The 26,480-nt window shown below is 51.6% G+C and overlaps 1 protein-coding gene across 5 annotated transcripts in view; it reads left to right on the top strand.

The window, feature by feature from the left end:
* The window catches only part of RNF157 (ring finger protein 157), a gene marked incomplete at its 3' end in the record, with an annotated part of 79,735 nt that extends 55,153 nt beyond the window's left edge, over positions 1-24,582 (top strand). For 2 of the 5 annotated variants that reach the window (XM_082860162.1, XM_082860161.1), the window contains exons 4-19: positions 3,985-4,131; positions 4,578-4,695; positions 5,161-5,227; positions 5,534-5,577; positions 6,166-6,213; positions 8,123-8,194; positions 8,690-8,849; positions 8,984-9,096; positions 11,104-11,342; positions 12,059-12,167; positions 14,485-14,596; positions 15,072-15,244; positions 15,531-15,602; positions 16,460-16,508; positions 18,604-18,714; positions 22,614-22,654. In XM_082860162.1, coding sequence (XP_082716288.1) covers positions 3,985-4,131; positions 4,578-4,695; positions 5,161-5,227; positions 5,534-5,577; positions 6,166-6,213; positions 8,123-8,194; positions 8,690-8,849; positions 8,984-9,096; positions 11,104-11,342; positions 12,059-12,167; positions 14,485-14,596; positions 15,072-15,244; positions 15,531-15,602; positions 16,460-16,508; positions 18,604-18,714; positions 22,614-22,654 — 1,675 coding nt within the window. Of the gene's footprint in view, positions 1-3,984; positions 4,132-4,577; positions 4,696-5,160; positions 5,228-5,533; positions 5,578-6,165; positions 6,214-8,122; positions 8,195-8,689; positions 8,850-8,983; positions 9,097-11,103; positions 11,343-12,058; positions 12,168-14,484; positions 14,597-14,962; positions 15,245-15,530; positions 15,603-16,459; positions 16,509-18,603; positions 18,715-22,613; positions 22,655-24,460 lie in introns of those variants that run through there. The other 3 variants (XM_082860159.1, XM_082860160.1, XM_082860163.1) reach the window with 3 other exon arrangements.
* Between the last annotated feature and the right edge of the window lie 1,898 nt (positions 24,583-26,480).

The following is a 26,480-nucleotide window of genomic DNA, read 5'->3' as shown; positions in this document are numbered from 1 at the left end:
AGTGATTTTTAGTTATTCACAGAGTTGTGCAACCATCACTACTATCTAATTTTAGAACATTTTCATCACCCCGAAAAGAAACCCGATACTCATTATTACCCGATACTCATTATTAATCATCCCCCATTTCCCCCCGAAACCCCTCTTCCCGGCCTAAGCAGCCACTAATCTGTTTTCTGTCTCAGTTTTTTAATATTTTATTTGTCCCTGAGGTTTTCAACTGCCTCCCCAGCCGCTCACACCCCCGGGGTCAACCCTGGGGACGGCGCAGGCAAGGGGAAACTCTTTCGCTGCAGAAGAGTCTGCAGCCAGCCTTCCCCCCTCCACCGGGGAGTTCCTGCCGCAGCAGGATAGATGGAGGCTACTGAGGCCTCGGGAGCCTGCCAGCTGTCAGCTGCTCCGGCTACTTGTTTCTCTCATCACATATGGTCTGCTCGCGTATTTGATGGAGATGGATTCAGGGGTCTGAGCCCCCTTGAGGTCCTGGCCTCGGACGTGGCAGCCTGGCTGCAGCTCTAGAATAAAATGAGGCAACTGCTCTGAGCTTCTGGTTCTCACCTGTAAAATAGTGAACCAACCTTACCTTTCATGGCTGTTGTCAAAATTAAAGGGGATAATGAAAGGGAAAGCACCTGGTGATCAATAAATGTTAAGATGAAGGGTGAGTTTTGATTTTGTTTTTTCTGAGATGGGACTAAAGTAAATTCTGATTCTCAGATTTCCAGGTAAAGATGGAGGATTGAACGTGTACCTTTGCTTCCTCTCCAAACCCCACTAAACAATAATGAGTATTGTTAAACAGCACAAATCCACAAAAATTGGGAGAGTGGGAAAGGAGCAACGGCAACAAAATTTTAGAGGCTGGGGCTTCCCTGGTGGCGCAATGGTTAAGAATCTGCCTGCCAATGCAGGAGACATAGATTCGAGCCCTGGTCCGGGAGGATCCCACATGCCACGGAACAGCTAAGCCCGCGAGCCACAACTACTGAGCCTGCGCTCTAGAGCCTTCGAGCCACAGCTACTGAAGTCCACGCGCCTAGAGCCCATGCTCCGCAACAAGAGAAGCCACCGCAATGAGAAGCCCACGCACCACGACAAAGAGTAGCCCCCGCTCGCCGCAACTAGACAGCCCACACACAGCAACGAAGACCCAACGCAGCCAAAAATAAATAAATAAATAAATAAATTTAAAAAAATTTTAGAGGCTGGAAACAGGTGGTGAATGTTAAATAACTTACTAAACCTGAGAAATCAAGATCCTGAACAAACAGAAGGAAAAGCTGAGAATCACCAGTTTGTACTGTGGTTTCCCCCAGAAGGCTCAGGAATTGGCAGTTCCAGGTACCTCTGGACATCTTGGGGGTGGGGGTGGCTAAAAGGAGGGAGGTTAGTGGAAAGTCTGCTTGAGAGGTATTCAGATCCCCATCCCCCCTCCCTTAGACTACACAGCCAGAACTGCCCTCCCACACCCTGGCAAAAGGCTGGCAGACGATGCTCACTGGAAAAGTTCAAACAAAGAATCTCTGGACTTGGGGGACCGAGGCACAGCTAAGGGCTGGACTCAGTACTGAAATCAGGGGGTTAAGTGAATTCAGAAACGTTGGATGCTGAGCCCTCCAGCCTGCCCCCCAACCCCAACTCTAAGCCCAGAATGCCAGCAGTCAGGCCATTTTTAGAAGAGAGGAAAACTGTTCTTTGGACAATCAGACGCCCCCAGGTGGGAAGACCAAAGAGACTGGTTTTGGAGGTCCCTCGCCTGACCCAGATGAGTCCCCAGGGAAGCCTAGCATCCCCAAGCCCCACCGTGCACTCAGTTCCCATCAGGATTTTATTATTATTTTGGCCGCGTGCCATGAGGATCTTAGTTCCTTGACCAGGGATCGAACCCATGCACCCTGTAGTGCAAGCGTGGAGTCCTAACCGCTGGACCGCCAGGGAAGTCCCCATGGACCACAATTAGGGGGTTTAAATGTCTTAGTATGAGCAGACAACCAAAGATTCTCAGATGTATAAGGAACGCCTATCGTGTGAAAGACAATTGTAAAACAAGCCAACAGGGGGAAAAAGTGGAAATAAAAACTGTGCAGGAAGAGGAAACCTTGATTTGTAGCCTCAGAGACATAGAGAAGATACTGCCTTCTTATTTCACGGACGCAGTGACACAAAGCGTTTAGCAAACAAACAAGGCTCTCAGAGCTTAAAAACGTAGAAATGAAAAAACCAATAGAATATCGGAAGAAAAGTTGAAATGTTCTAGGAAGTGGAGCATAAAGGTAAAGCTATGGAAAACAGAAGAGGAAAGATACGAAGAATAGAAGGTCCAACAGCCAACTAATGGTTCCAGAAAGAGAGAATGGAGAACATAGAAGGAAGGAATTACCGATGACGTACATAATTTAAGAGTTTCTACAAAGGTCCACCGAGTGCTCGACCCTGGGAGCTAAAAGATAACGCAGCAATGCTCTGAAATGACTTTTTTAAAGTATTTATAATCCAGAATTCTTCACTCAGCCAGACTTTTTTTTTTTTTTTTTTTTTTTTGGCCTCGTGGCTTGCAGGATCTTAGCTCCCCAACCAGGGATTGAACCTGCATCCTCAGCAGTGAAAGCACCGAGTCCTAACCACTGGACCACCAGGGAATTCCCTCAGCCAGACTTTCAATGACGCGTGATTGTATAATAAAATCTCTCGAAAAGTTTATCCCTCCAACACACCCTTTTTCAGGATGCTACTGGAAGTTGTGCTCCAGCAAAAGGAAAGCGTAACCCAAGAAAGAGGAAGCCAGGAGGTGCAGGAAGCATGCGATTCTCCAGGAGAGAGGCAAAAGGGACACACAGGGAGATGGGACAGGGAGAGTCCAGGGTGGCAGCCATGTGCAGGTACGGAGGGATCAGGGTCCAGATGGAGCAGGTCAGAAGGCTCCATAAGTGTCCTGCTCAAAAAGACAAGGTGCACAGAATACCTGGTACGTCTGAACGTCGAGATGTAGACAGCCAAAGAGTTTGAATTTGAATTAGTGACTAGTGCATAAAAGACTAAGCAACTGAAAAAAAAGCAAAATGAGTACAAGCTCTAAGAAAAACTTATGCAGGAAAGGAAAAATTATTAGAGATTACTCTGTGGCTGAACTGTGAATAATGTTGATGGACTCACAGTCGTATAGACGAAGATGTCCTGAGCTAACAAAATCATGGTGTATCACATGGTGGAAGGGGTGTCCCAATATGGAGCAGAGTGAGGAAAGAGAAAGTCTCATTTCCATAGTAGGAGGTCAATAGATAATGCCTAAAACTGAAAAATGAACATGCAGATAAATGCCAAAATGGTCAGCTACAGAGGTAAAGGCAGTTTTCTCTAAAGAAGAGGAAAAGGGACAGAAAGAGACCTGCTGGTTTTTTGTCACAAGCCTTGTGGAAACTATTTAAACTATGTGATTAGTAACTTTGATTAAAATTTAAAACTTTTTTTTGTAAAGCCTGGCAAACGCACAAGGATGTTAACTGTGGCGCCGTGAAATATCGGAAATCCCCTAAATGCCCCCTGATAGCGGTAACAAAGTGCTCTGCCGTCATTCAAAATGAGGATGGAAAGTGTATGATCACAGAGGGAAGCCCACAATACGTTCAATTAGAAAAAGAAAACAAGGGACATCCCTGATGGCGCAGCGGATAAGACTCCTCGCTCCCAATGCAGGGGGCCTGGGTTCAATCCCTGGTCAGGGAACTAGATCCCACACGCATGCCACAACTAAGGAGCCCTCGAGCCGCAACTAAGACCTGGTGCAACCAAATAACTAAATATTCAAAAAAAAAAAAAGAAGGGAATTCCCTGGCAGTCCAGTGGTTAGGACTCTGCACTTCCACTGCAGAGGGCATGGTTCCATCCCTGGTCAGGGAACTAAGATCCCACAAAAAAAAAGAAAAAAGATTACTTTTAAAATATTAATTTGCTACTCCCAAATGCTGAGTCTTTGTGGTTTTCTAGATGTGCCGAGGAAGTGAAGACCCCGGGGGAAGAGGCCGGCAGAGCGAAAGTCCACTACAACGTGGAGTTCACCTTTGACACGGATGCTCGGGTGGCCATCACCATCTATTATCAGGCCACCGAAGAGTTCCAGAATGGGATTGCCAGGTAAGAACAAAGGACCGGGGAGCCACATCCTTCCTAGACAGGTTAGGGTCTGTGCCTGACGTGCTCACCTGTGGAGGAAAACATTCTTTTTCTACACCCAGGTGAGAGCTGGTTCCTGAATTTGGATTTTCTTCTACCCAGCCTTACTTTTTCACCTTTCCCCTTCAAACTATGTCATCTTGGTACCGTGACAGATAGCAGCATAGTCCTTCAGGTCATCATGATGCTGTTAAAAATCTATTAAGCTACCTTTCTGTGGATATGTGGGTTGATAGATAACTTTAATAGCATTACCAAGCAAGGGCAAAGGAAAGAGATTATAAAGAAGATCTTTTCTTCTCTTTTCTCTTCCACTCTATACCGAGAACCTGTTGATAACTGAGAACAGGCCTGAGACAGAGGAAACTGTCAGTAACTTTTGCTTTGCTTCCCACTTTGATCAACAGCTACATCCCCAAAGACAACAGCCTGCAGTCAGAGACGGTGCACTACAAGCGTGGGGTGTGCCAGCAGTTCTGCCTGCCCTCCCACACCGTGGACCCCTCCGAGTGGGCTGAAGAGGAGGTGAGCTGCCGGCTGGCGGAGGGGCCCGGCCACTGGGAGAAAGCGCAGGGCAGGTTCTGCCCACAGACCCACAGGGCGTGGGAGCTACTCAGGACCCTGGCCAGCAGCAAAGGATGGGCCCGGGTACTCGAAGGCCATGCTCCCCTTCAGCCTTGTAACGTCTTCACGCCCTGGGAAGGATACATCTAATTTTTCTATCCCAGAGTAGCCCATTAACCCAGGATATTTTGAGAAAGCCGTGCCCAAAGGAAAGACCTGCAGGTTAGAAGCCTTTACATCTAGGGGACTTTTTACAAAGAGACTGGTGGCCTTCAATTCTACGGACTTAGGTAGTTAACCAGGTTGATGGAAGAGGAACAGAGATGAGGTTCGGGCTTCCTGACGAGACCTCCCTTTTCTGACGGATTACTGTGCCCTTTAAATGTGTTAAGTCCCTTGTGTTTTTTCTTTTTCCTTTTCTTTCAGCTTGGCTTTGACCTGGACAGAGAGGTTTACCCGTTAGTGGTCCATGCTGTGGTGGATGAAGGAGATGGTATGGGTGCTTCCTGTCTTCTTGGGCTGCACACGTGCCCGTATGTAGCGTGCAGTCCTGGCAGCGACTGAGGCCTCAGAACAGCACACCTCCCCCCGTGGGTATCAGGCAGTTCCCACATCCCCACGCACTTTTTCTCCCACGCTTCTCGGGCAACGAGAGTCCTACTGGGTGACGTAACCTGCCCCTCCCCGTGACAGCCAGAGGGTTCGTGTTGCCAGACTGTGGGACCCGGGGAAGGTGAGTGGAATCGAGGTGTGTTGTGGGCTTTCTTCTTCTTCATCCATGTGCCTTTATTTGTTTCAGAGTATTTTGGCCATTGCCACGTCCTGCTGGGCACTTTTGAAAAGGTCAGTGGGTAATGTTCCAGGGCCTCACTTTGGTACACGCTGCTCTGTCTTTCCTGTGAGGACACGTGGATCCCTGTTCGCTGGCTGCCTGGGCTCGGCTCCGAGGCTGCGCAGGGAGCCAGGGGAAGCACCACACCGGGGGCTACGCCACCAACCTGCTGCATGACCTTCAGCTCCTTAGGCCTTGTTTCCTCTTCTTTTTTTTTTAATATTTATTTATTGGCTGCGTCGGGTCTTATTTATGGCACTCAGGATCTTCGTTGTGCTGCCAGGGCTTCTCTCTAGTTGTAGTGCATGGGCTCAGTAGTTGCGGCGCTCGGGCTTAGTTGCCCCACGGCACGTGGCATCTTAGTTCCCTGACCGATTCTTAACCACTGGACCACCAGGGAAATCCATCATTTCCTCTTCTTAAAGAAGAAGGGCTAGACTATGTGCTTGAAGACCCTTCCTGTATTAGGAGTCTGTCATTCCACACTGGCAGGGTGGGGGGCGCTGGGGGGGCCTCCAGGAGGTATGTAATTGAGAGAAGTAACAAAAGAACAGCTGATCCTCGTTGCCCTCCTTCATAACTGTGTATTTTCGCTCCAGCACACAGACGGGACTTTCTGTGTCAAGCCCCTCAAACAGAAACAAGTAGTAAGTATTCGAGGGCCAGGGACTGTTGGTATACCCCCTTCTCTCTCTCTCCACTCTTTTGCTAAAGCACTCTTCTTTCCCTCCCACCACCACCCCCCTTTTTTTAAATCAAAGAAGAAAAGCAAACAGGGAATGCTTTTCTGCGTTGGAAACTACTTGGGTGGCCTGAAAGGAACACTGATTTTTGGTATCTCTGTTGTTCCCGAATTGTTGGTGGTGAGGTAGCCATTATCTGAGCAGGGGACTTTAGAAAATGAAAGGACAAGATTTATCTCCTGACTGTAGGTTTAGGGAGAATGTTTTTATTTAAAATGCCAGGGTGAGAGACATTTCCAGCTAAAGGATAAAAGTATTGGGATCCAGTTCAAGGCCAACTGGAGCTCTTGGCGTAATTTATCCCAACATTCCTTTTCTCACATTCCAAGTTTGCTGGCCATCTGCCCCCTCCCAGAATGATCAGGCAAGTTACGCATATGTTGCTGGAAGTCCTAACCCCCGCTGTGTGCCAGCACTTTCCTTCCACTCTTGCAGAGGCAGGAGGAGGGTCATGGAAGACAAGGAGGGGAGAGGTGTCAGTGGCATTGCCAAGGGAAGGTGTGTCGTCACACAAGGGTGTGGAGCAGTCGGGTGGGGGGCAGGGTAGACCTCGGGTTGAGATGCAAAGAAAGCCCCCCCCCCCGCAGATGGGTGACAGATATCTGAAATTCTACATCATTCATTCTTCAGGTATTAAGTGCTCTCCACCCTTAATGAGGTCAATAGTAGTCAGTAATACTTTAGTATGAATTTGTTGATAATGTCCTTTCCAATATAATCACTGTGTTAAAGCAAGTTTTAAGAGAGGCAGAGGAGATAACAGATCCTGAGCCCAGGGTACGGCCTGGAAAGGCCTGGCCTCAGTGAGTTGCCTCATGGGAAGGCCTGGTTCCCCAGGACTCCTGGATGGGATGGAAAGGCTAGGGTAGCTCAAGGGAAATGGTTTATCTCTTCTTCTGTCGCTAGATTGGCATCAGCAACAGCCTTTGTCAGACTGGAGAGTGGGTGACAGGCTGGGCCTTAGGGGCAGGGATAACTGGGACAGGGTGGGGCAGGGGAGAGGAGTGAGCAGACGTAAAGAAACAAGGGAGGGGCCAGCTTTGGCACCAACATGGCCCAAGCTAGTGGGAGTCAAACGGGGCATTGAAGTTGAGGTTCTCATGTTTTCTGGCTTTTGGGGGGTTTTTTTTGGCTGTGCTTCGGGGCTTGCGGGATCTTAGTTCCCTGACCAGGGATTGAACCCAGGCCCCCTGGCCGTGAGAACGCTGAGTCCTAACCACTGGACCACCAGGCAGTTCCCAAAGTTGAGGTTTTAAGGAGCAGGGCCAACAGAGGTCATATTTTGCTGCGTGTTGGAGATGGGGTGGCTCCGTGGCCCTGGAGGGGGCGCAATCGGCCCCTCCTTCAAGGTCCTGCTCTCTCTTTGCTTCTGCATTTTCCCTTCCCCTCTTTTCCTTGCCCATTTCTTCTCTTTCTTTCCCATTCCCATTGCTTCCCGTTTGTAATGTCTAAACTTAGCTTTTATTATTACATAGCCGATGCTTCTGACACGTGGTCTTCCATCCTTTTCCTAGTTTCTGCCTTCCTTGACTGTCCGTTACAGCGACCTGCAGTACGAGTGTTACTGTTGTATTTGCGCACGTTCCCTGTCGGGCATAAGGGCGGGTGAATGAAGCATTTGATTTCCGTTCCCCTCCCAGAGAGAACACATTAGTAAATAAGAACCTCCTTTACTCTTCTAGGCCTTTGATTTTTTTCATTGTGAATCAGTAGTCCTTGGTTACCGAAGGAGGTTGGGGGGTGGGGGGTGAGTTCCCACTCATCTCTCGGTAGAACCAGCCTCTGCCCTTGAACTTTTCCATTGGCTCTTCAGGTGGATGGGGTCAGCTACCTCCTTCAGGAGATCTATGGAATTGAAAACAAGTACAACACGCAAGAGTGTAAGGCAAGTTCCCTCCGCAGTTCTGAATGTACTCTTCCCAGGAGGCAGAGTGAGAACTTCTCTGATCCAGCCAGGACCTAGGAACTTAGCATGCCAAGCTCTGGAATCCATTTGGTCCTAGAAGGGCACTCCTTCTTCCTCGTTTCAGATGATTATACTTATGTAACGCGGGAAATGAGAATACAGGCTGGTTTGGGTCGGTTCTTCGGCAGGGCTCTGCTCACTCAGTTCATTGCTCCCCACTTCCCTGGGTGGCCTCCTGGGCCCCTTCAGCTCCGACTTTCAGACAGGACCAGATGTCAGCCTCAGAGGACGAGCTTGAGACAAACAGTTGCCAGAAGAAGTGAAACTGAGTGTGCCAGCGCACTTGGTAAACAACCAAGTTCAACGTAGTTTACCAAGTGCATTGTCTCAGCTCTGCAGGCAGGCTGCCTTCGAAAGAAAGTGTGTGACGTGAGGGTCTTTGTGACACTGGCTAAATTTCTGTCCCCCGGCCAGGTGGCTGAGGATGAAGTGAGTGATAACAGCGCCGAGTGTGTGGTGTGTCTCTCAGACGTGCGGGACACCTTGATTCTGCCCTGTCGTCACCTCTGCCTGTGTAACACCTGCGCCGACACCCTGCGCTACCAGGCCAACAACTGCCCCATCTGCCGACTGCGTAAGCCCCGGAGGCCCTGCTGGGTCCCCGAGGTCAGCCCTCGGGGGGAGAAGGGGTCGTGGCTTCTGTGCGGGCTCTTGTCCATCCTGACTCCTGCATCACCGTGTCCTGATGGCCTGTTTTCTTCTTCACAGCCTTCCGGGCACTGCTTCAGATCAGAGCCATGAGGAAGAAACTGGGCCCTCTGTCCCCAACCAGCTTTAACCCCATCCTCTCATCCCAGACATCCGACTCAGAAGAGCATTCAGTAAGTTGGGCTTTTTTCACCTTTTGTCCTTCTTCACGTGACTTTGTGGCAAGTAATTAAACCTTGGCATTCTGAAGTACTGAGTAAGCTGGGCGAGATCATGTTGTGTTAAAAACCAGCCAATAGTACAGTGGAAAATGAGGTTCTGATCATTAAAAGCTCCCCTTTCCACCTTGGGGACTCAGCGTCCAGCTAACATTTACCATCCCTAGAGCTGTCAGCTTGCTGTTTCACTCCAGTGTCCAGGCGGATGGGGGTGGGGATGGGGTCCAGCTCTGGAACGCCCCCAAGCAGAAACAAGGGGATGATTGTTTGGGATTTAGATACAATTTACTATTTTTATCTGAATCCTCCGAGAAGGTAACTGTTTTTCTTTGTCTTATTTCGTGGCTTCAGGGACTGGGAGCCACGTAGATGAAATAATTCACCGCTGTCTCGTGGTGTAAGTGATGGTGTCAAGCCTCCACGCTTTGTAGTTATAGACCAGAAGGTCTTGTCTTTAGGTTAACACGCTAGTGGAAGAGATTAATTACCAATTATTCACTAAATGGTATTGGAATGATTAGGTAGTGCTTTAGGGAGCAACAATGAGTTTAGCACTTCAGTTCTTACCAGATAACAAATTCCAGGCGGAGTAACTAGTTAACTGCACTGAAAACAGAGCAAGCCAAACATTAAAAACCTAGAATAAATTATAGATGATTCTTTAGTTGACTATGGATGGGAGAGGGCTCTCTAAGCTTGAAAACAATGGAATGCTACCAAAACAAGAACCTGTAGATTTTTTTTTTTTTTTTTTTTTGGCCACGCCGCGTGGCATGTGGGATCTTAGTTCCCCGACCAGAAATCAAACCCGCACCCCCTGCAGTGGAAGTGCGGAGCCTTAACCACTGGACCGCCAGGGAAGTCCCGAACATGTAGATTTTATCGCATAAAAATTTTTTTTTTAGATGTGTAGAAGATGACCAAAGTTAAAACCAAACAGCAAATCATCTAAAGAAAAAAAATGTACTCACAACATTTGCATCAGAGGAAAGGCTGGTATCTTTACCATAACTCACTTGAATGAAATAGTAGCTAAATGGGCAAAGGATATATAAAAAATTTCTCAGAAGAGGAAACGTAGCTGGTCAACAGTCATTTTTTAAAAAGTCAACCACGTTAAAAATCAACAACATGCAAATTAAGATGAGAGACCATTTTTCACCTTTCACCTTTAAAAACTTCCTTTTTTAAAGATACCCCATGCTGGCCAAGAAGCAATTAAAACAGGTAGTCTGTACTGCTTGTAAGGGTGTAACTAGAAAAATCACTGAAAATAAACAAAACAGCTGTATATATTAAGAGCCTTAAAAACATTTGTACTTGGTAATCTAAGGTCTTAGAATTTAATACCCAGAAAATGATCTGAGAAAAAGAGATTTATGCACAATAGATGAACAGATGTTCATCAAAGTGTTGTTTACAGCAGGAAATGGGCACAGCTAAATAGCCAACACCAATGGAAGAGTAAGGAAATGTATGGTATCTATGAAAAGGGTTGCATGTGAAGGAAAATATTTATGTTCTGTGAGGTAAGCGGGGTATAAAATTATCATTAACACATTGATCACAACTGTGGAAACAGTACAGAGGAAAAAACACTGGAAGAAAATAACACCAGAATGCTAACAAAAGTTATCACTTTGGGTGATTTGATGGTTGATGACTTTTTTCCTTCTTTCCACTTTTATGTATTTTCCAAATTTCCTGTAATGAACATATATTTCTACCGTAATCGGAAAAAATAAACAGTATTAAGAAGAAGTTCATCAGTAAGCAGCGTCAAGGAACACGCGGTTCTCTGATAATTTATCTTTCTTCTGCTTCTAATACGGCTTCCCTTTGCCAGAGCCCCAGACTAGATGTAAAAGAAAGCGTTTTTCCAACGCAGAGGAAGAAACAACGCTCATACCATAAAAGGAAGAGTATTTAATTAATTTCCCAACCTGTCTCTGATTCCCCTAGTCCTCAGAGAACATTCCACCGGGTTATGAAGTGGTATCTCTTCTGGAGGCCCTCAATGGGCCCCTTACCGCATCCCCGGCAGTCCCCCCACTCCACGTGCTTGGAGACAGACACCTCTCGGGAATGCTGCCTTCCTACGGCAGTGACGGCCACCTGCCTCCTGTCCGGACGCTCTCCCCCCTCGACCGCCTGTCCGACTGCAGCAGCCCAGGACTCAAGCTCAGAAACAGTCTCTCCAAGTGAGTAGCCAGCATGCAGTAGTGTTGGCCCTGGGGTCCTTGATGAGGTGCTTTCAATCCATCTTTCACCTCCTCGGTGCTGGCTCGAGTCCCAAGTCCCAGGGCAGTGTAGACCCTCTGGCCTGTTCCCAGAGCTGCTCATTGCACTGAAGACCTGGGCTAGCACCTGAGGGGTAGTTATCCCATCCCTTGGGAGAGGAAAATAAGATGCTACATGGGTACTTAGGAGGATCCAGACGGACGAACCTCTCATGGGTTCTGTTGTGGGAGGAGAGTATGGGGTATAGGGACGATGACAGCGTTAGGGTCATTCAGGCCCCTGGGAGCATCACTTAGTCTGAGGACCAAAGGGACCTTGTGATCTGTGTTTCTTAGGCGTTTACATCCAACTAGGAGCAAGTCATAATAAGCTTCCGCGGCAGAGGAAAGGAAGGTATTTTACACATGAAAATATTGAAACCCCAGACATGTCAGTGGTTTTCCCCCAGTTCAGACACAATTGTCTGAAAGAGCTAAAGGTAAAACTCCGATTTTCCGACGCCCAGAAGAGTTCTCAGACCCTCTGGTGCCCTTTCTCACGTCCCCGCTCCTTCCTAAGATTTAGGTTCCCCTCAGGGCCCTCTTCTCCCTGTGACGTCTGGTTAATGGGAGTGCGGGCGAGTTCTGTTCTTTAAGGGGCATTGGCTGCAGCTGCTTCTCCCTCCGGGCTTATGCAGGTCCATCTCCCAGAATTCTTCTGTGCTGCACGAAGAGGAAGATGAGCGTTCATGCAGCGAATCTGAGACGCCCCTGTCTCAGAGACCGTCAGCCCAGCATCTCAGAGAGGTGATGTGCAGTGTCCTTCCGTGTTTGGTTTTGGACTCCAGGTGCTCTGCTTCCTGCCTGCTGGCCTCTTCCGGCCTGTCTGCTCTCATTCATTCATCAAACGCCCTTTGAACACTCTCTGAGACAGCAGCAAAGGTGTCACCAGACTCAGTCTTTTATCAGTGTACGGGGCCTGTGTTACTGACCAGGCATATGATCCTTTATGCAGAGGACAGCAGCAGTGGGGACACACAAAAGTCCTGCCCTCCTGGCGCTTACAGGCTTCATGGTTGGGGTGGGGTGGACACAAAAGACAGTCAGTACAAAACGTACGTGTCAGGTGTTACCGGGGATCCGTGTGTCACGTAAGGGTCGGGAGGCTCGCTTTAAAAAGTGGTCCATGGGGCTTCCCTGGTGGCGCAGTGGTTGAGAGTCCACCTGCCGATGCAGGGGACGCAGGTTCGTGCCCCGGTCTGGGAGGATCCCACATGCCGCGGAGCGGCTGGGCCCGTGAGCCATGGCTGCTGGGCCTGCGCGTCCGGAGCCTGTGCTCCGCAATGGGAGAGGCCACAACAGTGAGAGGCCCGCGTACCAAAACAAAAAAAAAAGTGGTCCATGGACAAGGGGACTCCCCTGGCAGTCCAGTGGTTAGGACTCCGTGCTTCCACTGCAAGGGATGTGGGTTCGATCCCTGGTTGGGGAACTAAGATCCCACATGCCACGCAGTTGCAGGTAAAAAGAAAAGTGGTCCATGGGCAGAGGAGGTGAGATGAACTGGGAAGATGTCTGAGGAGGGTGGGTTCTGGACGCAGGCGCAGCCGGTGGAAAAGCCGGGCGGCTGAGTGGAAGATGGGATCCTCTACCCTGTGCGCCTCTACCCTGGTTTTATGTAACAGAGGTCAGCGGGCTGTCGAGCCCACCCCTGGTAAGGCGGTGGGCTAGGTGCAGCGGAGCATAGGGAGGTGAAAAGCGGTCCATGTCCTGAGGAGCTCATGGTCCAGTAGGAGACAGGACATGTACATGAATAACAACACCACACCTGGCACATAGGTGTTAGTAAGTGTTTGTTGAATGAGTGAATGAATTTTAACCAGAGAAAGGAAGCGCTCCCAAAACAGAGACACTGACATGCTGTGGAGGATCGCGCTAAGTGGAGGGAGCCAGAAGCAGTGTGATGGCGGGGCAGCGTTTGAGCTGAATGTCAAAATTCCTTAGACACGAAGAGACAGGTGAGAGAAACATTCCTGGCGGCAGGGACAGTACACGTGAAGCACGGAGCAGAAGTGGGGGCCCTGAGCAGGCCAGTGGTACAGTGGGAACGTGGCTTCACGAGGGCCCACCTGGCGGAGGTGTGCAGACTGGATTAGGCAGGAGACAGACCGAGCCAGGCAGGAGGGTTGCCTGAACCAAGGTTTGTTTTTTTTTTTAATTTATTTGGTTTTTTTGGCTGCGCTGGGTCTCCGTTGCTGCGCACGGGCTTTCTCTAGTTGTGGCGAGCGGGGACTACTCTTCATTGCGGTGCGTGGGCTTCTCATTGCGGTGGCTTCTCTTGTTGCGGAGCACAGGCTCTGGGCACGCAGGCTTCAGTAGTTGTGGCACGAGGGCTCAGTAGTTGTGGCTCACGGGCCTAGTTGCTCCGCGGCATGTGGGATCTTCCCAGACCAGGGCTCGAACCCGTATCCCCTGCGTTGGTAGGCGGATTCTTAACCACTGCACCACCAGGGAAGCCCATAAACCAAGGTTTTAAGAAAAGAAGACCTGGAAGAGAGAACACAGGCTGTAGAGAGAGAATCCGTAGGCCTTTGCATCTGCCCTGGGGTGCACGGAGGTTGCGAGCCCAGGTGACTGATGGGGGTGCCGGGCGCGGGCTGGGGGGCAGGCGGTGTTTGTATTAGATCCATCGAGCTGGAACTAACCCTCCATCCCAGAGGAGGAGCCCAGCAGGTACCGGGGCCTCCGCCGGTTTTGTGTTCTCTCCCTTCAGAAGGAGAGCTGTTTGTAATCCTGGGGAAACCTGGGGTGTTCCCGTGTCACAGCTGCTGGGTGACCTGTGTCACCTGAGCTGCGGTCTTTGTGTGGCTCCAGCAGCTGCTGGGCCTCGGGCAGGATGTGCTTGCCCCCCCCCCCACCCCCCCGGAGACAGCCACTCAGGGTCAGGGCTGCACAGAAGCGATGAGAGGAGGAACTGGCCCTCCCTCTGCATGTCGCCTCCTGCCGCCCCGCCCCGATCTCCGCCTCTCCCAGGCCCCGCCCCGCCCCGATCTCCCCTCTCCCAGGCCCCCCGCCCTGACCCCTCTCCTCTAACGTGTTTGATTGGTGCTTACTTCTTTCCCCCCAGGAATGTGGCATCACCCCAGAAAGTGAGAACCTGACCTTGTCGTCATCAGGAGCTATTGACCAGTCGTCCTGCACGGGGACGCCTCTCTCCTCCACAATTTCCTCCCCAGAAGGTACGCGATGGTGGGCGGGAGCAACTGCAGGTCCTTCCCCGTCAGCCGAGTCCGTAGTGCTTCTAATATTTCCTCCCGGATGGACTGGGGAGCAGCAAATTAATACCTAAGCAGCAGACAGAACAGGCCCCGGCTTGAGAGGAAGTGAGACTCACTCTCTGGCAATGAGAGGGCGGTCTAGCAGCTGAGCTGGGGGAGAAGCAGGTATCTCACTCCCAGTCCTGCTGTCGTAAGGTTTTCTTTAACATTATGACAGGGAAAAGCAAATCCCTCATCCCTGAGGTTGCGTTTGGAGCTCTAAAACGTAAAGGAGCCAAACCTTGGAAAACCTTCCATCTAAACCCTGTTTGGTGAGGGCAAGGCCAGGCCGCTGGTGTCCTCACTGCCTGGGTGCAGCGAGAGAGCTCTGCCCCCAGTCCTCTCACAGCAGCCGGGCCTGACCTCCGTGTCCTTCCTCCAACTCCTGTCTCCAAAGACCCTGCCAGCAGCAGTCTGGCCCAGTCGGTCATGTCCATGGTGTCCTCCCAGATCAGCACCGACACCGTCTCCTCCATGTCCGGCTCCTACGTCGCCCCCGGCACGGAAGAGGACGGGGAGGCTCTCCCCTGCCCCCGGGCCTCCAGCAGGACCCCCTCAGAGGAAGGAGAGGTAAGAGAGGAGCATGGGCTCGCCCTCGCCGCTCTGCTCTGCTCTGTACTCGAGTCCCAGGGAGCTCAGTCCAGGGCCTGCCAGGGAGGTCGGCAAAGCCCCGCAGCGCTCGGAAGGGGAGCCCCGGAAGACAGGGGACCGTGTTGTTGAATCAAAGGCTCCCTCAGATGTGATCTTCCGTGTGGTACCACTTCTGTCCTGAGGACTTGGTTTGGGTTTGCTGCCAGGCGAGCTGGGTAGGAGGGCCGGTGGCATCTGCACCTTGACTTTCGTCGCTCCTTTGCAGGTGACACCAGCGGCGTCTCCAGACTGCAACTTCGCGGGCCTCGCCGCCGCCGCCGAAGAGCAGGATGCAGAGGTGAGAGCAAGGTGGACGCTGGTGCCCCCTCCCCGGTCAGAGGGCCTGCCGGTGCCGCCAGAGGATGCAGATAGCATGGGGGCCGTTCTGGAGGAAGCCTTCCAAGGGGGCGCACTTGGATCTGTTAGAGGCAGGGTGCAGAGCAGAGGGACTGTCCGATTAGCAGAGGGCGCTGGTCTCAGCGTAGTAGGCGTGGGGTGAGTTCTAGAGGGAAGTCTTCCAGGCCAGACCCTTGAGAGGGTGTCTGTCCTCCAATTCACTTAGTAGTTACCTGGGACAGGCGTCTCGCGTCTTCCTGGCACTGGGGGCCACAAAGACCGAGTGACATGGCTTTTGCCTGCCCACCCCCCACCAATCCCCCCATCCCGGAGCGCCGTCTGATGGAGGAATCAGAGTTATAACTCAGCGTGAGAAGTGCTCTGACGGAGGCGTGGCCGAAGTATATGGAACGCCCAGCTCACAGTGGGGACTCTACAACTTTCTCTTGAGCCAGATGTTCTCAAAGGAGCATCTGGATAGGGTTGGGGATCCTAAAGGATTTCTGGAAGTTTTGTGATCTCACGGTTTGCTTTTTCATTTGACAACTTTTATTTCCACCTGAGAGAAACAGTGTGAGCTAAAACTATGACCAAGGGTATTCCTGATAGTCCTAGGGTCCCTCTGTAACGTGCTTCAGACCTGGTCCCTACAGGCCGATCCTGCCTCGCCAAACAAAATCTGCCTCTGCTGGGCCTCCCAGCCATCTCACACGGACAGGAAATGTATAGACACCATGAGGGTGACGAGTTCTGTCTTCTGACGATCCATAGACTCATTTCACTGCTTTCTGGACTCATAGTGCCCTCCTTCTGTCCTAGGGAAATGATGTTCTAGAAGCAGAGGACGGATCACCCACACAAGAAGATGGTAAAGGACCTGGTCTTTTGCTCCCTTTTGTTATATTTCTTTCCCGGGTATTGTCTAAAGGGTACAGAAAGGGGCCCTGGTGTGACTTGGTGGCACTGCTCAAGGGTGTGGCTTTGGGGAAAGGTTGTCTTCTTGGTGGAATATCAAAGCGAGCAGGGTATCTGAGGACCTCAGCACCCTTCCCGGCTCTCTCTGGGCCTCTGAGCCAAGGCTACAGAAGATACATGGAGTTCTCCGTTTACGTTGAGTAGGTCCTGAGGCTTCTTGGGCAACTCCCGTCACCTTCCTTCCTGCTTCAGCTTCTCAGCTGAGTCTCACAGAACGGCTCTAGCAGCCCCAAAGTTCAGCTGCAGCAGGAGAACAGCTTCCTCCCCTTGGGGGAACCGACTGTTAGGCAGTAGGTTTTCCAGCCTTAGTGAAGAAAACGGCTGATGTTACAGTAGCAGAAGGATCACAGCCCTGGCGGCACAGCGAAGGTGAGGTGAAGAGACGTCAGCAGCTCAGCGTAGGCTAGTGTTTGTAGGCTATTGGAACGATTCTCTTTACCATCATTCAGGCCTCAAGTATATATTTTTTTTAATTGGAATAGTTGGTTTACAATGTTGTGTTAGTTTCTGCTGTACAGCAAAGTGAATCAATTATACATATACATATATCCACCCTTTTTTAGATTCTTTTCCCATATAGGCCATTACAGGGTATTGAGTGGAGTCCCCTGTGCTCTGCAGTAGGTCCTTATTAATTATCTATTTTATATATAGTAGTGTGTATATGTCAATCCCAATCTCCCAATTTATCCCTCCCCTCCCTTCTCCCCCCCCATAACCATAAGTTTGGTTTCTACATCTGTGACTCTATTTCTGTTTTGTAAATAAGGTCAATTATACCTTCAGTCGGAAGAATTTTGTTTCTAGTAAGCCGAGAAGCGAAGGAACGACCTACATATAGAGCAAGGAAGCAGGGGGGGCGGACTGGGAATCCCACCTGGGAGTGCAGGACCAGGCGTCCCAGGAACCGGTGTCTCTTCCCTCTGCTCCTCTGAGGTGCCTCCGCAGAAGGGCAACCTCCAGAGCAGACCTGGATCCCAGCCTGGGTGCAGATGGCATGCTAGTCGCTTCTGCTTTGGCCCTGGCAGTTGCTTGGGGGGCGGTGTGGTGTGCAGGGGGTGCGCATGCACACTTGACCACTCTCTCCTGGCCAAGTAGTGCCGGAGGAGGGGTGGTCGCCCAGGCTGTGCCTCTGCCGCACGCGTGCGCCAGCCAAGCCGGGGTTGGGCGCCACCTCCCCTCGGTTGATGTCTTCAGGGCTCAAGGCTCCGAGTTCTCCATTGTGATTGTCGCCCCCCCATAGAATATTTGCTTCTAAAAGGCACAGGGCAGTACGTGGTTTCCACCTCACATTCCATATGTGGTTTCCGCCTGACATGCCATACGCAGTAGATGTATGTTTCTTCCTCTCCCTTTCACCAAGGAAACAAAGCGGGGTGGGGGGCTTGAAAAAATAACATCTAAAACTGTCCGCTTCCCATCTTACACGACTAGGTTTCTGGTCAGCCCCTTAAAACATACTCAGAAGAGCAAATTAAGTCGCAAAGAAAATAAATCATAATTTTGCGAACGAAGCGATTCTTTGATTTGAGGTGCAAAATATGGAACCCAAGAGCTTTAATTGCCGTTTTATGTATTAGTCATTTCGCAGAGTCTTGTGGTCATAAACACACCCCACGTCCACCAACAGACACAGGCCGGAGCCAGGGTCGCTTCCCCCGTGGCTCTCCTAGCTCTTCCAGCCTGGCTTAGCTCTGCTCTGGGCCCGGGTCTGCGTGTCCGTATCCCACAGACCTCCCCAGGGTCTGATTTCCCAGGAACGAAGGCTGGAAAGGGGCCAGTTAAGGAAACAGAGCAGAACAGAGCGAGAACACAAACATACCCACACAGTTTCCTTTATTGTCCACTCTTTACCCACTTAATTATTGTCTTTTTTTTAACATATGATTTGATTTTTTTGTCTCCATCCTTAAGATTTTTATTTTAAGGACAGCAAAGCAGAGAAAAACACAGCCAGGCCCTCTCTAACTGCCTTAACTCCGTTACAGGCCAGAGGACATTCGCATTTCTAGGTATGGAGTGTGACAATAACAATGACTTTGACATCGCCAGCGTGAAAGCACTGGACAATAAGCTGTGCTCTGAGGTCTGCTTACCCGGTGAGTGGCAGTCTGCTGAACATGAACTTGGTGGGACCCCTGCTCTCACCCTGGGACACCCATCTCCTGCCCTACAGTTCCTGCAAGAAGGCATGGGCTTTGCTAAGATGCTGGGAGCCAGTTGCTGAAAGGAAGTGAGGCGGCCTCGGGGGAGTCCTTGGGCAAAAAGCGACTCTGCTCTAAGCGAGACTATTTGGGCATGAAGAAAGGCGCAAAAATCCCTCCAAATCCTTCCGATTTGGCCTGACCGTGCCCCCTCCATCATGATCTTGCAGATGCCATGGCAGGGGGCCTGGTCTTGTTTCCATCAACAGGCAGTTTAAGGCAGACACGGCCTCTGTGAGAAGGTCTTGGAAAGAGAGCCTGAGCCCTTGAAAAGGGAACCTGTAGCTCCTCAGAGGAGAGTGTTTAGTTAGGATCAGAGAGGAGTTTCAAAGCCAGCGTTTTATAGACTAGCTCTGTGACCCAGTGAGCCCCGGGCTACCACCAGTTGCCTTGTGCTCCCTAGATTTGGATCCCAAAGGAACGATCAGGGGTCGAGGGTGACTCTTCTCCCTGGAGCCCTAACTCTGTAAATTCGATCAGGGCCGTCGACATGCCCCTTGTTCCTTCTCATGACACTAAACTGAATCTGGGATGAGTTCTCAGGGGGAGCCCACCTGTCAGTCACACTCTGGGCACTGACGTCCCTCTGCTCCATGCTCACCAAGGGCTCCACCAACCATGGCTCTAAAGCCACGTCTTGCCCAGTGGACTAGGTCGAAATTGCCCCTTCTGGGTTCACGGCAGAGACTGCCTTCATGTTGCGTGGTTTGTAATCTCTTAAACATGCCCTGGACATGTTTAAGCTTCAGGACAGCCACGTCTCGTCGTGGGTCCAGTGCTTTACTCTCTTGGCGACGTGGCTACAGGCGCTGGAGGGACACAAACTCCTGTGGTTGCCACTCTCCATCAGCTTGCAAAAGACCCAGGTCCTCACCCCTCTGGCCCCATGCAGGCTTGTGGTGGAGGAAGCCGTAATCCCTGGAGACACCTCCCACGGCCTTCCCAAGGGCTCTCCGGTCCCTTCCCACTTAGCGTTGACCCAGCCAGGCCTGGGCCAGAGCAGCTGAGGTCCAGGGTACACTTCACTTCCTGCCTTCCCACTCTTTACCTGGCTTCTGTCTGTCCATTTGTTTCTCATGTCTTTTTGCCAAATGTACGTCTGTCTGTCCAGTTTGTTTATTTTGAAACTCATTTATGTTATCCAGACTTCGTGTGAAAGTTCATGTTCACCCACACCCAACCCCAAGCTTGCTGGGCGTGCGCACATCCGAGGGGCTCTCGCTGAGGCTTCCATTCCTAACTGGCAAGAGCCTGTATTTTAATATGCTGAAATTTTCCAGGAAAAAGAAATATTTGTGAGAATAGATGAATCCCTGTTCCACAAAAGCGGGGATGCTTCTGTGGCAAAGGTTACAGGCAGGATTTGTTTTGGTCACTAGTTGGGGAAGATGACATCTCTGCCCTCACTCCGCCCTGTGTCTGTGGCAGCTGTGCCGGCCAGCCGCTCACTGGGCTTCAAGAGAGGAATCTAGGCTCCTGCCTCCCCCCAGCGGCTCCCCACCAACCCCCGTTTTTTGGCAGAGAGAGCTACTGGGATTGTTTCAGCCACCCATGCTGGTGGAAGCTGACCCCAGGCCTCTGCTTCCTCCTGTCCCTAACTCCTTCCGGCCAAGCTGCTGGTAGATGTTTATTCCACGCTGGGATTGCGGCAGGGGAGCGAGACCTGGAAGGAAAACAGTGCCTGGGCTTCCTTACGGTGATCTCGGGAGCCAGCCATTCTCAGATTAAACTGGCTCCACCCTTCAGGCCAGACGTGAAACCCAATGACAGTGGCGGCTGCCGGAAGAGGGACTTGAGGGTCACATCGTAGCCTCACCCCGAGGTCTCAAGGACTCTTACGGAGAAGGAAAATGCATCTGCTCTCTTGGTAAAATGTTTCTCGGGTTCTGCTGTTAGCATCACACTGGTAGCAAAGTGCTGGGGAACTCTCTGGAAGCATCTGTCGGGTTAATGACAGGAGTATCCACTTTGGTAGGTCCCGTGGAATCAACAGGCCTCACCACGCTCAGCTGTAAGGTCAAAGTTCCATCCTATGACTGAGGTGCCTCAGTCTGGCTTGGCCGTCAGGACAGCTTCTCAGGCACTTGGTCCCCCTCTCCACGCTGTTTCCCTCCCCACACGGATGCCACTCCCCTCACGGAGCGCCCACAAGGAGGGAACCCAGGGAGCATCCCATGGTCCACCCTCCCCAGGCCCACACGTGCTCTGCCAGGAGCCCCAGCTGGCGGCAATGATGGCTCAGGTCCCCATTCTCGCTGCTCTCATCACCCTTGTGGGAGTGACGCTGAGAGAGCACCTGTGTCATTCCAGCCCCTCTTCCCCTAAGAAGCCTCTGGGTCTTCTTTGGCCCCAAGACCAAGGTCGGGGGGCGATGGTATGTTCTGAGATTGTTCTGCAAGGTTCTCAAAGGGAGGAAATCTGAGTTGACCATTGTAGGTGGTGAGCCGATTAGAATTGCGAGGCCGTGCTAGGTAGACGGGGCTCCAGGGAATCTGATGGAGTATCACACAGGCGGCAGGATAGTGGTCAGGGGACCAGTGACAATCCTGTGAAAAGGCTCTGGGGAGTGTGATGGGAAAAAGCAAAGGTAATTTGGGTTTATTAGTGGAAATACAAATTTTGTGTGTGTGTGTGTGTGTGTGTGTGTGTGGTACGCGGGTCTCTCACTGTTGTGGCCTCTCCCGTTGCGGAGCACAGACTCCGGACGCGCAGGCTCAGCGGCCATGGCTCACGGGCCCAGCCGCTCCGCAGCATGTGGGATCTTCCCGGACTGGGGCACGAACCCGTGTCCCCTGCATCGGCAGGCGGACTCTCAACCACTGCGCCATCAGGGAAGCCCGATACAAATGTTTTTAAATGACGGCATTGGACGGGAGTGGGCATACCGATGAAATCTAAAAGTACTTATGGAGGGAATTCCCTGGAAGTCCAGTGGTTAGGACTCAGCACTTTCACTGCAGTGGCCTGGTTCAATCCCTGGTCGGAGAACTAAGATCCTCCAAGCCACTGCGCAGCCCAAAGCAAAACAAACAGAGAAAAGTACTTATGGAGACCTGAACTAGCCCAAGATTAAGACGCCACTAGGAAGGGTTACGCTTCGCAGATACTAAGGAGAAATCTGAATTAATTTTCTCTTTTCCTGGAGAGAAACTCTACAAGATGGTGGAACTGTTACAGACCTTAAATTTAATTAGTGGCTGGGTAGAGGCAGGAAAGAGCTGTGCGGAATCCCCCTAGATGTGCTACCCAAATCTGCCTCTAGAGGTCTCTTCACGCCCCCATTTCTGAGCCTGAGGATGGAATTAAGTGGGAAGCACCTTTCTCTACCTCCTGTGAAGGATTGTGAATCTCCAGGCCCCCTTTTCTGGCTGAGGGCTGGACGGAATGGTAGCACTCGCTCAGGAAGTCCTCCTGCGCCTTCCAGGCTTACCTTCTGCATCCAGGATGCGCGGAGTGGCAGGGTTTTGCTGAGGGTCTGGCAGAAGCCTTTTTAGAGGAAAGAGCACCACCGACTGTACCAAGAAGCCGGGAGAACAGAGACTTCAGGTCTGAGTCTTGAGGCTGCTTCAGAAGGAGCCAGTTTTCAGCCCTGGCTCAGAATCTGGACAGGTGGTGTTTGTAGCAAGGACTCATGAATTAAGAGCCAGGCAGTCTGGCAGCCAGTGGTGGTGGCGGCGAGGCTGTGGCAGTGTTTTGATTTGAGTGTGTGTGTGTGTGTGTGTGTGTGTGTGTGTGTGTGTGTGTGTGTCTTCTCTCCTGTTTACCATTTGCTTTTGGTCTTTCCTACCAAACAGCTGCAGTTCCTGAGTCCTGCCCCATAAACACTGAGGAATAAGTATGAGATCTACCAAATGAACGAACAACTTATTTCATCTGGGGGTTCCTAACTTAAAAGCGCAATCTTGCCTGCTCTTCATCCTGTCACCCTTAGAGGGGAAAAGCACTATGGACCCATGTGCCGGACTCCGGTACCCCCAGGGAATAGAGATCCCCACATTCCATCTGGCTGCGAGAGATACCTAAAAATTTCCTGTCCCACTCACTCCCCTTCCCCTGGGGTCCACCTCCACAGGCTATTATTAGAGCCTTAGGGCGGATTATCGCACCAGGACATTTATGGGAAATACACAGTTTATACCCACTTAATCCTAGTGTTTCTGCCATTAAAGGGTTTCGTGTCTTGGGCTGGCCTAACCTGAAGCTGACCCCAGACATTCGTGAGTGGCCTCCCTCAAACGTGACACAGTGAGCCTCACGCCCACCCTCCAGGGTCGGCCAGCTCCGTCCACGAACTGAGCCCTCTGATGGGCCAGGCATGGCTCTCGGCTCTGCCCGGGAGGAGATCACAGTGTGATGGAGGGTTCAGCAGTTTCCACACGGCGTGAGAAATTGGCTGGTGGTTCAGGCCGGTGCGGGGGGGACCACTTCGGAGCACGCTGGACCCCATCTGGCTTGGGGGGGGGCCTTCTGGGGGCAGGTGCTGGGAGAGGCAGCTCAGCAGTCCTCGGCCAGAGGATGGAAGGCTTTCCCCAACCTCAGGGGGTTAGGGCTTCATTCTCTCCCTTCAGAAGGGGCATCTCGCTGCACTGGAGGGAATGAATCAGATGGAGCCAGTCTGTGGGCTGGGAGGACGACTGGGGGGAGATGAGTGTGGCCTGAACAAGGCCTGGGGGACGGCTGGTTGTCGCGCACATTCTATGAGTCAGGCGCCCTGCTCACCGCTCTCCCATGTCACCTCGCTTAGTCTCACAGCACCCCTGGCGGGGGGGTAAGTACTCGTCTCCCATCTGATGGATGGGAAAACCAGGGCTCCAAGTACAATGACCTGCCCAGGGTCACACAGTCAGTACGTTACAAGCTGGGGCTGTACCCCGGTTTTCTGACTACAGATTTAGACATTACTAGAGCTTGAACAAGCAGGAGGTCATAATGGACTGGATACAGAGCACGAAGGAGAGAAAAGCACCGAGAGTGGGTTTCCAGCAGGGGCAGCGGGTGCTTCTTGTGCAGGAACTGCAGTACAAGGGGGGAAGATGATGAGTTTTGTGGATGGTACCCGGGGGACCCCAAAGCTCTGGAGCTCATGTCTCCTGGGGTTGTTGACACCAGCTGATAGCAAATCCCGGTGGGCTGTTCGGGTGCAGAAAGAGAGGAACAGGCGCCACTCTGTTCTCCCCCATGCCATTTGGTCCCTGGCACCCTGCTGGGCAGCCCGTCACTTCCTGCCCCACCCTGGCCCCCACAGCAAACACTAACTCTGAGCCCAAATTAACACACTCTTCTCCCTCCCCTTCGTCTCCTCCTGCTCTCGTGAAAGTCTCAGCCAGACTCAGTTTCTTTTCCTGTAACACTTAGGCAAACTTCAAGACCAAATAAAGACACAAAAGTGGATCCTAGGGCAAAGCTCACAAAACAAGGACCATCCTGCATGTCCCTCCATCAATGGGCCACAGTGGCCATGACTGTCCCTAGCCCAGTGGGCGCCAGTGCTCCCAAGTTTCACGTGCTGTGGTTTGCACCCTGTGGGAGTTCCAGGTAACGCGCGTCCTGCCAGTTTTCGTGCCAAACTCCCGGACTGTCCTGCCAGAGACACCATCTGGACCAAACCAAAGGTCCAGTAACCTTCCTTTCCTCTTCTCAGGTGCCTGGCAGGCTGATGACAACGTGGTCAGTCGTCGGAACACGCAGCGCCGACGCCTATCTTCTGCCAGCCTGGAGGACCCTGAGAACCGGCTCTGCGTGTGGGGTCCTTTGGCCATCTGAGAGCCCTAGCCCCTGAACCAGGGCTCTCCTCCCGCCCTCGCATCCCATCCTGGCCTCATGGCACCACGGACCTCCCGGGCATCCTCAGCAAAACACATGGAGACTTTTTAGATCCACGTGAAAGCTGGATGCTGAGGGCACCTGCCCGTTCTCCCAGACTCATCTTCCACAACCGTGATCCTTCCTCTCTCAGAAGGGACCGGAAGCCTCTTTTCTCTTTGTGGGCTAAAGCCACTCGATGAACTGCAGCTTATGAGACCCTTTGCAGAGAGTCTCCGGAATGTTTCCACTGTATCTTGACCTTCAGGTGGAGCTGTGGTCCACAGACTGGTTATTTCTCGTGCAGGAGGTAGACCTTAGGAGGTAGACCAAGAAGACTCAAGAGTTTGGGTGACTTCATTTTTTTTTTCTCCTTAGGAGGTAGACCAAGAAGACTCAAGAGTTTGGGTGACTTCATTATAAACACCCATCTGGCATTTTCTAGTCTCTGGGACATCATAACCAATCTGAAGCCTGCAGTTGGGGGTGGCGTTGGGGGATGACTCCTGTGAGAAGGGAAAGCCATATTGCACTGTAAGTGGGGTTTCCCTCGAAATGCGTTAGGAGCGCCTTTCTCAAGGACAAGAAGCAGTGGCAACCACCAGAAGGTTGGTTGGGAAAACAGTTCTTGCTTCTGGTAGCAGAGGCTGTGCCTCGTGTGTCTGTCTGCTTAGGAAGGAGGCCTTGAATCTGAGAATCCCTCAGTTAAATGATTACCTACCGGGGAGTTATTTATGATCAAGTGCACTCAGGAAGGCCTGGGGCTCCATCCTAAGGTGACACTGCAAAGGTATTTTTGATGCCCTCTATGTACCAGGCACTTGTTAGGGACTGTCGTATATTATCACGTTTCATCACTACCGCCCTGGCAGGTGGCATTCTTATCCCTGCCGCCCCCGTTTCCACCCCACTTTTCTTAAATAGTTGAAGAAATAGTCTGAGAGAGGGGTGGACCGGTGGTTCTCATCTGGTGCCCAGGAACCCCAAAGGAGGTTGGGGGAAGGGCTGAGCTGGGGTCAGTGGTGGTCTGGGAGGCTCCCCACCCCACCGGTTTTCCTCCCCTGTCCGCCAGATCAGCTGAGCCTGATGGGGGGAGGGGGAGGTACTGCCTTCCGTAGGCTCATTAGAGATGTAGAGATATTGTTCAAACCACATGTCCACCCCACCTCAGTCCAGTGTAGGGCATATAAATAACAGCCTGAAACAGCAAGACCGTAAGCTGTTGGGTATTCGTCTCTCAACACTAGTGTTATCAATGGATTCCTCGTAGCCCTCTGATAGATGCATTGTCTGCTGGCTTTTGGAAGAGGTGGTGGTTTCGTGGAGCATGAGATTGAGAAGCAAAGTGGGATCCAACAGTTTGTGGGGTTGAGATGTGACGGAGTCCTAGGCTGCGCCCACCATGATGGCCTGAATTAGTAGTTGGAATTGTTGCCCCGGAAGAGCTTTTCAGGGTCCTTCCCAAGGCCTCAAAGAGAGCCCAGTGCCGGGGATCTTCTGCACCTCCTGTGTGGCTTCTTTGCCCTGCCAGGTGGGTGGTGACCCTCACTGCCTGGTGGTTGTGATTCACATCCTGCCCTGGGGGTGGGCAGGGGGAGGCCTGTGGTCCTGACAGACACTACATGAGCCAAGCCTGAATCTCAGCTTCTGCCTTGAGTTCCCGTGTCCACCCGCTCTGAAATCCTGCAGTGGACTCCGCTGTTTCAGGCCCCATTTAATGTCCTTTCTTTCCCCGAAACATTCTTACAGCCCCTTTCATATTGAAGATTCGAGCAATAACCCCACTTCCTGATTTCCTTGAAGTCTGAGCCCCAGAAGCACTAGGGAAGGGGGCGCTCCCTTAGCCTGGGCTGGTGGCA

The sequence above is a fragment of the Leucopleurus acutus genome (assembly GCF_964270905.1).
Source record: "Leucopleurus acutus genome assembly, chromosome: 19".
NCBI lineage: Eukaryota > Metazoa > Chordata > Mammalia > Artiodactyla > Delphinidae > Leucopleurus > Leucopleurus acutus.
The sequence above is the reverse complement of the archived record's forward strand: the minus strand, read 5'-3'. Positions and strand labels throughout refer to the sequence as shown.